Source organism: Triticum urartu, chromosome 5 (assembly GCF_003073215.2).
Source record: "Triticum urartu cultivar G1812 chromosome 5, Tu2.1, whole genome shotgun sequence".
Taxonomy (NCBI): Eukaryota; Viridiplantae; Streptophyta; class Magnoliopsida; order Poales; family Poaceae; genus Triticum; species Triticum urartu.
The window spans coordinates 463,730,564-463,747,297 of NC_053026.1; the positions used below are offsets into that span (position 1 = coordinate 463,730,564).

General features: G+C 49.9%; 1 protein-coding gene across 1 annotated transcript; it reads left to right on the forward strand.

The window, feature by feature from the left end:
• The first annotated feature begins 2,009 nt into the window (after positions 1–2,009).
• On the forward strand, positions 2,010–3,939 carry LOC125556296 (disease resistance RPP13-like protein 4). Its single transcript, XM_048719060.1, has 3 exons — positions 2,010–2,461; positions 2,599–2,881; positions 3,000–3,939. Exons 1-3 carry the CDS (start codon positions 2,155–2,157, stop codon positions 3,832–3,834), a joined length of 1,425 nt encoding a protein of 474 aa, XP_048575017.1. The 5' UTR covers positions 2,010–2,154; the 3' UTR covers positions 3,835–3,939.
• The last annotated feature ends 12,795 nt before the right edge of the window (positions 3,940–16,734 follow it).

Below are 16,734 nucleotides of genomic sequence, written 5' to 3' on the forward strand. Positions count from 1 at the left end.
CATGGTCTCTATCTGGAGGGATTATATTTGGAAAATCAAAGTTCCCCCTAATATCCATTTTTTTGTGGCTGATTGTGAATAATAAGAGTCTAACTAGGGATAATCTGGCTAAACGCCAGCATGTGGAAGACCTGACTTGTGTCTTCTGCTGTGAACCTGAAAGCCTCCAACATCTGTTTTTTGACTGTGTAGTGGCTCGTCAAGTTTGGCTGGTGATAGCTAACTGTACCAAGATGCCTGTACCTAATTCGTTTGAGTCATTGCTTCCTTTTTGGAAGAAGAAAAAAAGTTTTGATGCTGTGAATTTGATTTCTGCTGCTACCTTATGGAGCTTATGGCTGTTTCGAAATGAAATTGTGTTCCAGGGGCGAAGATGGAGAAGCATCAAATGTGTACTGGGGATGGTGGGGAGACATATATATCAATGGAAGATCTTGTGCGTGGAATCCCAGGCTGTGCTACTCCTCCAATGCTTGAAGCTGCTCGACCATCATCGCGGGGAGTTGCTTAGAATTGTCTGGCAGGATGATGCGCCTGTAGGGAATTCAGTGCCTCTGCGCTTGTAGTTCCTATAGGGGCCATTCGTAGTTCTCTAGTGGACTTTTAATCTGTTGGATGTTTGAGTCTGTAATAATTCTGCTGTGGCTACTTCTGGCTGGAGCCGAGAGCTGTAAACTCTATTCGTCGGTTGCCTTTGCTTTTTCAATAAAAAGTTGGGGCAGGGGGGCAACCCCTTTCGTTTCAAAAAAATGTGCACTTCCATTGTAGGAGGAGGTTAGGGAGGCGGAGGACGAGGATAAGGAGGAGGGGGAGGATGAGCGACAACTTGTTGTTCGTCAAGATCCGCGGGTTGGGATGTTCCCTCACAAGTGGTGGCCGATGCGGACCATGAGATGGAGGTGGCCGGAAAGAGGGGGGGTGGGGGTCCATCTATCACCACTACGACGAAAAAAGCGTGTTGCGTGGGCCTTCCCCAGGCATGTTGTTAGCTCGACTCTTACAAATTACTTGATTCCGCACCTAGAATATGTCATCACATACAGAATGGCTTGTCTTTCCATTATAAACGGGCTTCACACATGTTGTGGACATTCTGCCGCCACACCTGTCGATCATCATCATTGGCCTTGTATGTAAGTTACGTTACCCTGGCCTGGTCACTTTGTCGAACGATACTACAGAAACAACCTGGTCATGGGAGCACTATAAACACGCAAAGGAATCCCCAGATAGAAGAAAGATGGTGTACAAATAACGCCCGGCATGCGGGTGGTCAATGATTTCTGGATAAGTTCCATTGGAACACCACAAGATCAATATCAAAATCTTAAAAGAAGTTATGCAGTTATACTCATGACACCCTCTGCACAAGTACGCATGATTATAGGATTTCTTTACTTGTGCCGAGGATGAGCAAAATCACGTAAATTCGTCGTAGAAAATATTGCCAAGAATATTTTCCATGACATGCATTGTGAGGGTCGCATCCGGTGCATGGTCAAGTATCATGCAGAACAACTCAAGATAAAGTTTGAAAAATAGGAAACCCGACAGAAGCATCTGGTGTGTGGACTCATTGTGTTTGTTTCGTCTTGATGCTCCATTATAAACCAATAAAATTCATCATTTATCAAAAAGAATATATATGAAACGCTTATTTATCAAAAAGAATCAGAAACGCTTATTTTTTTTATATGGAAATGAAACAAATTGGTCGTTAACTAACACACAGTGTGCACATAATACAACTTTTCTTGAGCACCGAAATCATTCATCGTAGAGCAGCCACAACAATAATAGACTATATGCGCATTTATCTTCATACAAATTTCTTAGTGTTATGTACATTTGCTTGTAGAAATTCCAGTACACGCATTATGATGTTGCTCAGGCATTTGCGCGGGCCCACTTTGCTGCTTAGTTTAACAGCGAGATGCATCATTGGTTTGGCGCTTGTGCTTAGGCTTTACAGGAGCCATGACTCGATACGCACTGACAACACGATAGGATTAACAATTGTTATGCAGAGCATCCGGAAGGAGCCGGAGAGAAAACCAACGCAGCACGCCGGTGATAGCAGTCACAGCCACCAACCCCTCCAGGCCGGCAGTGCCCTCCCCATTTCGTTGCTGCTGCTTCCACCGGGATCTGCTCATGGAGGCGGTGGAAGACACCAATCTGGAGGCCGCGATCGGGTGGCTCGCAGATACCATCCTTGCAAATCTCCCAGCCGGCGGCAAGCTGGAGTCATGGATTCACCAAGCTGGCCTCGGCAACGACATCGGGAGGCTCAAGTCTGAGGTGGAAGCGGTGGAGATGGTGGTCTCTACTGTGCAGGGGAGGGCGGCCGGAAACAAGCCGCTGACCAAATCCCTCGCTCGGGTCAAGGAGCTGCTATACAACGCCGACGATGTGGTCGACGAGCTCGATTGCTACAGGCTCCAGCAGGAGCTCCAACCAGGTAATACTGGTAACACGTTATTTTAGATCAAAGTATCTGCTGAATTGCTTGTTAATCGGCAATTCCAATTTCATTTTTCCTGAAGCACGACGACTATGCTAAATATCTGGTCTGGTCCACTTCTTCTTCTATCTTAGAGACACTTCTGGAAACGGATGGTCATGGGATGCGGCAAACTGTTGAGAGATGTAGAGAAAATGCCGATGATGTACAGAGTAGCAGTAATGGCAGGCTACGGTCCAAGGAATGGATTCATTTTGAAATCACAGAGTTTGAACAAAACGGAGGCCCTGCCAAAGCAAGATGTAAGCACTGTGAAAAAGTGGTCATGTGCACAACCAAAATGGGGACATCAGTTTTGCGCAATCATCTCAATAGCAAAGGTTGTAGCCACAAACGTGGAGCAAATGAACATTTAAGGTACCAAAATTAGTTATGCCTTGCATTGGGACATTGCTTTATAGTCTTCTTTTATACATCTGCTTAAGGAACATTTAAGGTTCTCACTGCCTTTGTATACATCTATAACTTATTGCAGAACCACTGATGCTACTAGGATTCCTACGCCTGTTGCAACTGGTGATTCGTCCAGCAGAAAAAGGATGAGAACCAGTGAGGAGTCAACACACATCGCCACAGCTAATCCAAACAGGTGGAACAAGGACACATTTCCCGAAAGGATACAAGACATCACTAGTCAGCTGCAAGTCAAACGAGAGGCTGTCACAAAGCTTCTCAAGATACTTGGGTCAGACTCTGGTGGTGCAAGTTCTAATCACTGTCAGAGTACTATCTCAGATACACGCCGAAGAACATCAAGTCTTATTCAAGGAAAAGTGTATGGGAGAGCCACAGAGAAGAGATCCATCAAAAAGTTGATAGAGGAACACAAATCAACTACCACTGTAACTGTGCCTATTATAGGCATTGGAGGAGTTGGGAAGGCAGCTCTCGCTCAGCTCGTATACAATGATCCAGCTTTGGGAAGTCAGTTTGATCACAAGATATGGATTTGGGTGTCTAACAACTTTGATGAAATGATAGTTACAATAGAGATGTTAGATTGCGTCTCCCAAGAAATGCATGATGGCCTATGCAGCTTTCCCAAGCTTCAAGAGGTCTTGAAGGGACATATTAAATCAAAGAGGGTTCTACTCATATTAGATGATGTCTGGGAAGACATGGATGATAGCAGATGGAATAAATTGTTGACTCCTTTCAAGTCTGGAGGTGCAAATGGCAATATGATAATTATAACAACTAGGAAACTGTCTATTGCAAACAGGAGAGGAACCATCAGACCAATTAAGTTAGGTGCTTTGAGAAAGGACGATTTTTTGTTACTGTTTAAAGCATCCGCTATTGGTTATTGATCGGAGAGGTGTCTCGGTCATGTCTACATAGTTCTCGAACCCGTAGGGTCCACACGCTTAACGTTCGTTGACATATAGTGTTATATGAGTTATATGATTTGGTGACTGAATGTTGTTCGGAGTCCCGGATGAGATCATGGACATGATGAGGAGTCTTGAAATGGTCAAGAGGTAAAGATTGATATATAGGACTATAGTATTCGGACACCAGAAGTGTTTTGGAGGGTATCGGGTACTTATTGGGTCACTAGAAGGGGTTTCGGGCACCCCCGACATATGTATGGGCTTAATGGGCCAAGGAGGGGACAGACCAGCCCACAAAGGGCTGGTGCGCCCCTGCCCTAGCCGGCCAGCCCTAGGGGAAGGAAAGGGGAAGGGGGAAACCCCTCCTGCCTTTCCCTCCTCAAGGGAGAAAGGAAAGGGGGGCGCCTCCCTCCCCTGCCTTTCTCCCGCACACACATATGGAAGGGGGCGCAGACTTGGGAGGGAGCCCAAGTAGGATTCCTCCTACTTGGGGCGCCCCTAGGGCTGCTCCTCCCTCCCTCCCACCTATATATACATGAGGGGGCGCCACACATAACACTGATCAATCCCTTAGCCGTGTGCGGCGTCCCCCTCCACAGTTTGCATCCTCTGTCATATCTTCATAGTGCTCAGGCGAAGCCCTGCAGAGATCACTTCACCATCACCGTCACCACGCCGTCGTGCTGCCGGAACTCATCCACTACCTCGCCCTCTTGCTAGAACAAGAAGGCGCGGACGTCACCGAGCTGAACGTGTGCTGAACACGGAGGTGCCGTACGTTCGGTACTCGATTGGTTGGATCGCAAAGAAAGTTCGACTACATCAATCGCGTTGTCAAATGCTTCCGCTTATGGTCTATGAGGCTATGTAGACAAACTCTCCCTCTCGTTTCTATGCATCTCCATGGATAGATCATTGCGTGTGTGTAGAGTTTTTTTGAAAATTCCATACAACATTCCCCAATAGTGGCATCATGAGCCGGGTCTATGCGTAGATGACATGCACGAGTAGAACACAAAGAGTTGTGGGCGGTGATAGTCATACTGCTTACCACAAACTTCTTATTTTGATTCGGCGGTATTTTGGGATGAAGCGGCCTGGGCCAACCTTACATGTCAACACACTTGAGACCGGCCGGTTCCACCGGCTGACATGCAACTAGTTTTGCATAAAGGTGGCTGGCGGGTGTCTATTTCTCCTACTTTAGTTGAATCGAATTTGACTACGGCCGGTCCTTGAAGAAGGTTAAAACAACAAACTTGACGAAACACCGTTGTGGTTTTTGCCGTAAGTAAGAACGGTTCTTGCTAGAAACCCGTAGTAGCCACGTAAAACTTGCAACAACAAAGTAGAGGATGTCTAACTTGTTTTTTGCAGGGTATGTTATGATGTGATATAGTCAAGACATGATGTGATATACATTATTGTATGAGACGATCATGTTTTGTAAGATATCAGGCAACCGGCAGGAGCCTTATGGTTGTCTCTTTATTGTATGAAATGCAAACGCCATGTAATTGCTTTACTTCATCGCTATGAGTTAGCAATAGTTGTAGAAGCAATAGTTGGCGAGATGACCACGACACAACGATGGAGATCAAGGTGTCGAGCCGGTGACAATGGAGATCATGACGATGCTTTGGAGATGGAGATCAAAAGCACAAGGATGGCCATATCATGTCACATATTTTGATTGCATATGATGTTTATCTTTTATGCATCTTATTTTGCTTAGAACGGCGATAGCATTATAAGATGATCCCTTTACTTAATTTCAAGATAAAAGTGTTCTCCCTGAGTATGCACCATTGCTACAGTTCATCGTTTTGAGACACCATGTGATGATCGGGTGTGATAGACTCTACGTTCACATACAACGGGTGTAAGACAGTTTTGCACATGCAGAATACTTGGGTTAAACTTGACGAGCCTAGCATGTACAAACATGGTCTCGGAACATTGGAGACCGAAAGGTCGAACGTGAGTCATATAGTAGATATGATCAACATAGAGATGTTCACCATTGATGACTACCCCATCTCACGTGATGATCGGACATGGGTTAGTTGATTTGGATCACGTATCACTTAGATGACTTGAGGGATACCTATTTAAGTGGGATTTCTTTAATTAGTAATTTGATTAACAGAACTTAATTTATCATGAACTTAGTCTTATAGTTTTGCATATCTATGTTGTAGATCAATGGCCCGAGCTACCGTTCCCCTGAATTTTAATGCGTTCCTAGAGAAAGCTAAGTTGAAAGATGATGCATGGTAGCAACTACCCGAACTAGGTCCGTAACTTGAGGATTATCTTCATTGTTGCACAGAAGAATTATGTCTTTGATGTACCGCTAGGTGAAAGGCCTGTTGCAGGACCTGAAGCTGATGTTATGAACGTCTGGCAAGCTCGGTCTGATGACTAATCTATAGTTCAGTGTGCCATGCTTTACGGCTTAGAAGCGGGACTTCAAAGACGTTTTGAACGTCATGGAGCATATGACATATTCCAAGAGTTGAAGTTAATATTTCAAGCAAATGCCCGGGTTGAGAGATATGAAGTCTCCAACAAGTTCTATAGCTGCAAGATGGAGGAGAACAACTCTGTGAGTGAACACATACTCAAAATGTCTGGGTATTATAATCACTTGAGTCAGCTGGGAGTTGATCTTCCAGTTGATTGTGTTATTGACAGAGTTTTTCAATCACTACCACCAAGCTACAAAGGCTTCGTGATGAACTATAATATGCATGGGAGTAACAAAACAATTCCCGAGCTCTTCGCAATGCTCAAGCCTGTGGAGATAGAAATCAAGAAGGAGCATCAAGTGTTGATGGTTAACAAGACCACTAGTTTCAAGAAAAAGGGCAAGGGAAAGAAAGAGGAATTCAAGAAGAATGGCAAGCAAGTTGCCTGTCGGTGTCAAAACCGGCGGATCTCGGGTAGGGGGTCCCGAATTGTGCGTCTAGGCGGATGGTAACAGGAGACAAGGGACACGATGTTTTTACCCAGGTTCGGGCCCTCTCGATGGAGGTAAACCCTACTATTGCTTGATTAATATTGATGATATGGGTAGTACAAGTGTAGATCTACCACGAGATCAGAGAGGCTAAACCCTAGAAGCTAGCCTATGGTATGATTGTTGTTCTGTCCTACGGACTAAAACCCTCCGGTTTATGTAGGCACCAAAGAGGGTTAGGGATACACAGAGTCGGTTACAATGGTAGGAGATCTACATATCCGTATCGCCAAGCTTGCCTTCCACGCCAAGGAAAGTCCCATCCGGACACGGGACGAAGTCTTCAATCTTGTATCTTCATAGTCCAGGAGTCCAGCCAAAGGCTATAGTCCGGCCATCCGGACACCCCCTAATCCAGGACTCCCTCAGTAGCCCCTGAACCAGGCTTCAATGACGACGAGTCCGGCGCGCATATTGTCTTCGGCATTGCAAGGCGGGTTCCTCCTCCGAATACTTCATAGAAGATTTTGAACACAAGGATAGTGTCCAGCTCTGCAAAATAAGTTCCACATACCACCGTAGAGAGAATAATATTTACACAAATTCAATCTGCTGGCGTATCTCATGGCGTGACATCACACCACGGCCAAGCCTTTATTCGAATCGTTTTTACTGTCCCACCTCAGTGCGTTTAGTGAGGCGGTTTCCTTGGCACGTCTTGTCAAAGCAGAGATTGTGTCCCCTTATTCTAGGATTCTCATCAATACGGGCGTGGGTAACCCAACCGCGCCATTGATTACGGCGCTTGGGAGATAAGCGAGTTTTACCAGGCTGGTGGGGACGCATAGCTTCGTCCGTCCATATAAGGGGATAAGGATCCACTTTTTCACACACACCTTCTTCCTCCTTTGCTCATCCATTTCCCCACACTCGAGCTCCAGCGCCCAAGTCCACACATCTCGCCTCAACCTTCCCCAGCCATGTCTGAAGGGGGAGGCAAGTGGATGGTCTCCTCCGTCACGGAGGGACACATCAAAAAGCTGCGGAAGGCCGGATATTTGTCCAGTGACATCGCGCATCGGCTCCCCGACAAGGGGCAGCTTATCCCCACCCCCAGGCCCCATGAGAGGGTGGTGTTCCTCACCCACTTCCTCCGCGGACTAGGTTTTCCACTTCACCCATTTGTCCGGGGGCTCATGTTCTACTACGGCCTGGATTTCCATGATCAGGCCCCGAATTTCATCCTCAACATCTCGGCGTTTATCGTCGTATGCGAGGCCTTCCTCTGCATCCAGCCCCACTTCGGCTTATGGCTGAAGACCTTCAATGTCAAGCCGAAGGTAGTGGGCGGCCGCCAAGCGGAGTGCGGAGGTGCCATGGTGGGCAAGATGCCCAACGTCTTATGGCCCGAGGGCTCCTTTGTGGAGACCATAAAGGGGCGGCAGTCGGGATGGTTCTACATCACCGAGCCGCGTGACCCTAAATGGGCAGCGGCCCCCGAATTCCGATCTGGCTTCCCTACACGGCTCACCTCTTGGAAAGAGACGGGCTTGACGTGGGGTAATTCGAAAGAGCTGACCGGACTTCAGTCCTGCGTCCAAAGCCTGGTGAACAAGAATCTCAAGCTTGTCAACGTAGTCTAGGTCATGCTCATCCGCCGGATCCTCCCGTGCCAACAACGGGCCTTCAGCTTGTGGGAGTTTGATCCGGCACATCACCAAACCTTGAGCAGGCTCTTCGACACTACGTACGAAGATGCCTGGAAGGTGCTGTTCAAGGGCGCCAAGGCTCCCGCATCCGCTACCGAAGATCGCAGATACAGCTCGCAGCGTCAAGCCAGCGAGGTAAGCTACTTTACCCTTTACGGGACTCATATTTTCCATAGTTTGACTCTATGCGGGATCTAAACTCCCTTACCTTTGACAGGCCTGGCAAAAGACGTCCGGGCAGGTTAACTGTCTGGCTTCCTTGCCAGAAGACCCAGCGGACGCCCGATTGATGGGGCTGCTGGTTCCGGCACCTCACGTGGTGCCGGAGAAGAAGGCCAAGAAGAAGGCCACGGGAACTCGAAGGAGTTCTCGGCGCCAGGTGTTGTCGGACTCATTGTCCAATGACTCCGAGGCGGACTCCTCCCGCGAAGACGAGGAGGAGGAAGAAGAGGCCTCTCCCCCAGCGGGGGGAGAGAAGAAAAGGAAGGCCGCCCCAACGGGGGAGGCCGAAGGGTCCAAGAAGGGAAGGACCCTTCCTCCGGACTACTCCACCAACGCCGACGACGGCGAAGAGGAGTGGCCACCGAGGATTAAGCCCCTGGCGACATCGTAAGTGTCCGGATACCAGAATAACTCATGGCGTTTTGTTTGTCGTACAGAATCTCCTAACGCCGAATATAACCCTGCAGCCCGCCCAAGGACGAGCTCGACGCTTCAACGAGCGGCTCCCTGGATTCGTCGGACATGAACATCACCTCACTTCCGGCTGCCTCCTCTCCTCGCGCTGCGGATGACGCCGAGGTGGGGTCCCAAAAGGGGCCCAGCCCGGAGGAGGTGGTCCAGGAGGCGCCGCAAGGCAACCTCCCCGACTCCAGGCGCGAGGGGGATAAAACCCCAAAGGGCTCTAAGTCTGGCCCTGGGCCGGACTCCGCACCGGAACCTTCAGTGGTTCCGGAGTTCGGCAGGCGGCCCCTTCGTAAGAAGGGCGAGACTGCGACACCAGTGACCTCCCTCCAACCGGAGGCACCGGATAATTTGCTGGAGGCGCTTAACGGCGCCTCCATCGACGAGGAGCACCGCACTGTTATGAGTGTGGTGATCCAGAAAGTTCAGTCCGCCAAGAGCGGGTTGACTGAAGCTTGTGCCAGCCTTCTAACAGGCTTTGAGGTATGTATTAAGATATGTAAAAATATTACCGCATAGACAGTAGCCCCTGATGCTCAGTTTGGTGTTCGGAAAGAAAAGCCGAACTGAGGATCTAAAAAGATGTACGCAGGAGTCTAACATAAGTATGTCAATATGGGGAATGCAGGCTGCGCTGCTGACCTTTGCCGCACTGACTGCGGAGGTTAATGCATTGAAGCAGAGCCTCGAGCGGTTCGAAAACGAGCTCGGCCTTGCCAAAAAGCAGCTCGAGGACAAGGAAGGTAAGTAGTACCTTATGGAAGTATGTAAAAGATGTGGTTGCAAAAAAACAGGAATAACATGAGAATTGCAGGGGCCACGAATGAGGTGGCGACCCTGAAGGAAGCGGTGTCCAAGGCCGAAAGCAATGCGGCCGTGAAACACACCGAGCGAGAGAAGCAGGAGGCGCGGGTGGCGGAGGTGTGGCAAGAGCTCCAGGCTCTCGTGGAAAAACACGAGAGTTTGGAGCATGACTCAAAGACTCGAGAGTCCGAGCTCACCTCGGCTCTTGAGAGCGCCAAAGCCGCTAAGGCCGAAGCCCAAAAAGCCCTCCAGGAAATTGAGGCAATGAAGAAGATAGCGGCGGGTAAGGCATTCTTCATGCAAAGCAAGCACATGAAAGTGAATTACTTGTTACTTACCCGAATCCGGAGCTCTCCAGGAGCATTCGCAGATCTGCCCCGCAGTGTGTCCAACGCTGCCGCATTCTACCGGGCCGAGGAGGGGAGCTCGACGGAGAAGGTGTTCTGGTCTCAGTATGCTGAGGACGGACACCAAGTGCCCTTGAGCGACCAGCTGAAGCAGCTGGTCGAGCTCCATAAGGTGGCCGAACAGGCCATGAAGGGCCTCATAGTCCGGCTGTGGCCTAAGGAAGCCATGCCTAGGAGCTACTTCGGGCTGGTGAGGCGGCTGGTGGATGCCTGTCCATGGATTGAAGTCGTCAAGCGCTCCGTCTATATCGAAGGTGCCCGTAGGGCCCTTGCCCGTGCTAAAGTGCACTGGGGCAAGATGGACGCTGAGAAGCTTGTGACGGATGCTCCACCGCCGAGCAGGGAGTATCGCAAGCCCGAGATGTATTATGAGGGCGTCCTGAAGGGTGCCCGCCTTATAGTGGGTGAATGCTCCAAAGATGTAATTTTTGAGTAAAGTCGCATTTGTTATCCTGTACGCTTGAAAACTTGTTCATATGCGCTAAGCAACGCTTGTGAATTTAAAATATTACCTTCTGTGCGGCCGTTTATTAAATTTGAGAGATGGCGAGTCGTCGGCTTCTGCCCCCATGCCACGAGTGCTGGGGTGTTTGGGATAAACTTGAGCGCTCTTTTTCCCATTCTTGGGTCCTTTGAGGGAGGCGCTCAACGCAAAGAACAAGGCAACCGGACTATAATGTTTGAACACTCTCACTTAGCCATAGAATTCTATAATTTTAAATTTCGGCGAAGCCCCTAGTATTCGGAAGACCGAGTTCGGGGCGCTATCCACGCCTGGGCCGGACAAAGTCGACTCCTTGCTCTAAGCGGCATAAGTCTTTAGGGAATTCGAAAAACCTCTCGAACAGCGACCGGCTCTCGCCCTATCATGACGGTCAGTTTTAGCTTTCTCCACTGAGGTGCTTAACCCAGCTCAACCGGGGCACAATCGCAGTGGTTCTCCCAGCGCTACCTTAGCCGATATAACGGAACGTAAGGTACCAAAACATGGGAGCCGGGCAAACCCAACTATTGACCCAAGACATGATTCGGAGCCGATGCATATAATGCTATAAGTTCGGGGTGCCGTACTTGTGGAAGTGTTCGGACTTATCACACCATATTTTGGGGTACTTAAGCCCCTGGTGTATTTGGCCGTACCAAAGAGTACAGATGCAACATTTCATAAGTGAACATATATAGATAGAAAAAAGAATGCAATAATAGGCAAAAGCTATGCATTATTTATTCAAAAAAGCTGCGGTAAAAGCAGAATGATGCAAATAGTGCGATAAGCAAGGGACGGGACTATTTGGCATGTCTCCCTCCAGGAGCGAGCTGCGGGATGATATGTAAAACAAGTATACTGCTCGTTATAAGACCACCTGGACACTCGACGTAGCTTTCTGCTTCCCTGGCTGTTGCATCGTGTGTTCGGCGATTTTACTCGGACATGGCTTCTTGAGAAAGGAGTCCTGAAAGTAAGAGAAAAAAGAAGAATGACACAATTGGGAGCCCCTGGTGCGGTTGAGACGCATTCTAGGCCTACCGTGGTCGTGCCCCTCCCCCTATGCCCATGGTATTTCCAGAGCGTAATTATGTATGCATAGTACTGGTTTCGCAATTTCGCGAGGGCTGGAGTTGGGGCCGCATTGCTACGCGTGCTCGGGACGTGCCAGGCCGTCTTTTTGTAGGTTACTCCGGGCGCGCTTGACGGTGCCTGGACGTTTAATAGCCGGACTCGAGAATTGCCTTGAGAGGCTGCTTTGTACTTCTGAGGGCCGCCGTATGCTCCTCCGTTCGGAGAGAGCGTTCGGTGTTTCCGTTGACCGTAATGACTCCTCAAGGGCCTGGCATCTTGAGCTTGAGGTATGCGTAGTGCGGCACCGCATTGAACTTTGCAAATGCGGTTTGTCCGAGCAGTGCGTGATAGCCGCTGCGGAATGGGACTATGTCGAAGATTAACTCCTCGCTTCGGAAGTTATCCGGGGATCCGAAGACCACTTCAAGTGTAACTGAGCCTGTACCGTTGGCCTCTACACCTGGTATGACGCCTTTGAAGGTCGTCTTTGTGGGTTTAATCCTTGAGGGGTCTATGCCCATTTTGCGCACTGTATCCTGATAAAGCAGGTTCAGGCTGCTGCCGCCACCCATCAGGACTCTAGTGAGGTGAAATCCGTCAACGATTGGGTCTAGAACCAATGCGGCGAATCCGCCATGGTGGATGCTAGTGGGGTGGTCCCTTCGATCGAAAGTGATCGGGCAGGATAGGACCACGGATTGAACTTTGGGGCGACTGGCTCCATCGCATATACGTCCCTTAGTGCACGCTTCCGCTCCCTTTTGGGTATGTGGGTTGCGTATATCATGTTCACCGTCCGCACTTGTGGGGAGAAGCCCTTCTGTCCTCTATTTTTCGGTGGCCGGGGCTCCTCCTCGTCGTCGCTATGCAACCCCTTATCATTGTTTTCGGCATTTAACTTGCCTGCCTGCTTGAACACCCAACAATCCCTGTTGGTGTGGTTGGCTGGTTTTTCGGGGGTGCCATGTATCTGGCACGAGCGATCGAGTATTCGGTCCAAATTGGACGAGCCCGGAGTATTTCTTTTGAATCGCTTTTTCCGCTGACCGGGTTTAGAGCCTCTGAATCCGGCATTGACTGCCGTATCTTCAGCATTATCGCCATTAATGCGGCGCTTGTGCTTGTTGCGACGCGACCTACCATTGCTGTCCTTGGTATCCGAATTACCAGGGCTCTTGGTCATGTTGTTACTGCGAGCTAGCCAGCTATCCTCTCCCGTGCAAAAGCGGGTCATGAGTGTTGTGAGGGCTGCCATGGATTTCGGCTTTTCCTGTCCTAGGTGCCGGGCAAGCCACTCGTCGCGGATGTTATGTTTGAAGGCTGCAAGGGCCTCTGCATCCGGACAGTCGACGATTTGGTTTTTCTTGGTTAGGAACCGTGTCCAGAATTTTCTGGCCGATTCCTCTGGCTGCTGAATTATGTGGCTTAGGTCATCGGCGTCTGGTGGTCGCACATAGGTGCCCTGGAAGTTGTCGAGGAATGCGGCTTCCAAGTCTTCCCAACAACCAATTGACTCCCCTGGCAAGCTGTTAAGCCAATGCCGAGCTGGTCCTTTAAGCTTGAGTGGGAGGTATTTGATGGCGTGTAGATCATCACCGCGGGCCATGTGGATATGAAGGAGATAGTCCTCGATCCAGACCACAGGATCTATTGTGCCATCGTATGATTCAATGTTGGCGGGTTTGAAACCCTTAGGGATTTGATGGTCCATTACTTCGTCTGTGAAGCATAGTGGGTGTGCGGCGCCTCTATATTGGGCTATATCACGACCAGCTCAAATGAGCTTTGTCTACTGTGTTCGGCTCGGCCGGAATTGCCATATCCGGCGTGACGGTTATCATCACGTATCGTGGGGTGCCCACGCGATCCATAGATCGATCTTGTTTGCCTTGCCTTGTCCTCCAATATATCCCGCAGGTCTGGCGCATTTCCCTGCGCCTTGGTATTTTTTGAGCGGCGCCGGGGTGCGGCTTGGGTGGAGGGCCGAGAGGTCTCTCTGTCGCGGCCACGAGGTGTCCGGTCGGCCATATCATGCGCTGGTGATGTAGGTTTAGGTGCTTCCTCCTCTAATCGGGGTAGCAGCCTGCGTTTTGGGTAGCTCTTGGAGGGGCGCTCGAGTTCGTACTCTTTGACCGCCAGGACTTCAGTCCATCTGTCGGCTAGCAAATCTTGGTCAGCTCTAAGCTGTTGTTGCTTTTTCTTGAGGCTGCTTGCCGTGGCCATAAGCCTGCGTTTGAAACGCTCCTGCTCGACGGGATCCTCAGGCACGACAAATTCGTCGTTGTCGAGGCTTGCCTCGTCTTCGGAGGGAGGCATGTAATTATCGGCCTCTACCTCTCTGTCTGCCGCTCTCTCATGAGGGCTGGCTTCTCCATCCTAATGCGCTGAATCCTGCTAGAGGGGGTTGTCTCCGGCACTGTCCGGGGTGTTATTGTCTCCGGTGCCTGAATCTCCGTTTTTGCTGTGGCGGGAATTAGAGCGGCGCCGCTGACGCCGGTGCTTAGGTTGTTTCTTGGAGGGGTCATCCTCCGTTGTTCCATCACCATTCCCATCATTTGGGATGTCCACCATGTATATGTCGTATGACGAGGTGGCCTTCCAGTGCCCTGTAGGCGCTGGTTCTTGGTCGTCTCCTGCATCGTCGTCCATACCGTCGATGTCTTCGGAGTCGAAGTCGAGCATGTTGGATAAATCATCGACAGTGGCTACGAAGTGGGTGGTGGGTGGGCTTTGAATTTCTCCGTCGTCCGCATCCCAACCTTCCTGACCATAATCCGGATAGGGCTCTCCTGATAAAGAGAGACACTTTAGTGAATTCAGGATATTGCCAAAGGGCGAGTGCTGAAAGATGTCCGCGGCAGCTGACTCCATGATCGGCGCCCAATCGGATTCGATTGCCAGGGGCACGGAAGGTTCGGAGTCCAGAGAGGAGTCCGGCACTTTGGAGTCACGAGCTTCAAAAAGGACAGGGTTGGTGTTCGGCTCAATCGCCATAGAGGTAGCAGCCCTCGAGGCGGTGTCCAGCCACCCATCCTTGATCGGCGCAGTCGGCTCCGAGCTAAGGGTCGGAGCAGACACTTGTGCGGCCTCCAGGGCACTGTCCGGCGGCAAAGCTAGATCATGCCCATCGTGACAGTGCGGCGCGCTTGGCTGTGGCTCGAACCCGTCGAAGATCAAGTCTCCGCGGACATCAGCCGTATAGTTCAAACTTCCAAATCTGACCTGATAGCCAGGGGCGTAGCTTTCAATCTGCTCCAGATGGCCAAGCGAATTGGCCTGCAGTGCAAAACCGCCGAATACGAAGATCTGTCCGGGGAGAAAAGTCTCACCCTGGACCGCATTGTTGTTGATGATCGGAGGAGCCATCGAGCTTAAAGATGACGACACAGAGGAACTCTCAATGAAAGCACCAATGTCGGTGTCAAAACCGGCGGATCTCGGGTAGGGGGTCCCGAACTGTGCGTCTAGGCAGATGGTAACAGGAGACAAGGGACACGATATTTTTACCCAGGTTCGGGCCCTCTCGATGGAGGTAAAACCCTACTCCTGCTTGATTAATATTGATGATATGGGTAGTACAAGAGTAGATCTACCACGAGATCAGAGAGGCTAAACCCTAGAAGGTAGCCTATGGTATGATTGTTGTTCTATCCTATGGACTAAAACCCTCCGGTTTATATAGGCACCGAAGAGGGTTAGGGTTACACAGAGTCGGTTACAATGGTAGGAGATCTACATATCCGTATCGCCAAGTGTCGGTGTCAAAACCGGCGGATCTCGGGTAGGGGGTCCCAAACTGTGCGTCTAGGCGGATGGTAACAAGAGACAAGGGACACGATGTTTTTACCCAGGTTCGGGCCCTCTCGATGGAGGTAAAACCCTACTCCTGCTTGATTAATATTGATGATATGGGTAGTACAAGAGTAGATCTACCACGAGATCAGAGAGGCTAAACCCTAGAAGGTAGCCTATGGTATGATTGTTGTTCTATCCTATGGACTAAAACCCTCCGGTTTATATAGGCACCGAAGAGGGTTAGGGTTACACAGAGTCGGTTACAATGGTAGGAGATCTACATATCCGTATCGCCAAGTGTCGGTGTCAAAACCGGCGGATCTCGGGTAGGGGGTCCCAAACTGTGCGTCTAGGCGGATGGTAACAAGAGACAAGGGACACGATGTTTTTACCCAGGTTCGGGCCCTCTCGATGGAGGTAAAACCCTACTCCTGCTTGATTAATATTGATGATATGGGTAGTACAAGAGTAGATCTACCACGAGATCAAGGAGGCTAAACCCTAGAAGCTAGCCTATGGTATGATTGTTGTGTCCTACGGACTAAAACCCTCCGGTTTATATAGACACCGGAGAGGGCTAGGGTTATACAGAGTCGCTTACAATAGTAGGAGATCTACATATCCGTATCGTCAAGCTTGCCTTCCACACCAAGGAAAGTCCCATCCGGACACGGGACGAAGTCTTCAATCTTGTATCTTCATAGTTTTGGAGTCCGGCCAATCATGATAGTTCGGCTATCCGGACACCCCCTAGTCCAGGACTCCCTCGGTATCCCCTGAACCAGGCTTCAATGACGACGAGTCCGGCGCGCATATTGTCTTCGGCATTGCAAGGCGGGTTCCTCCTCCGATTAATTCATAGAAGATTTTGAACACCAGGATAGTGTCCGGTTCTGCAAAATAAATTCCACACACCACCGTAGAGAGAATAATATTTACACAAGTTCGATCTGC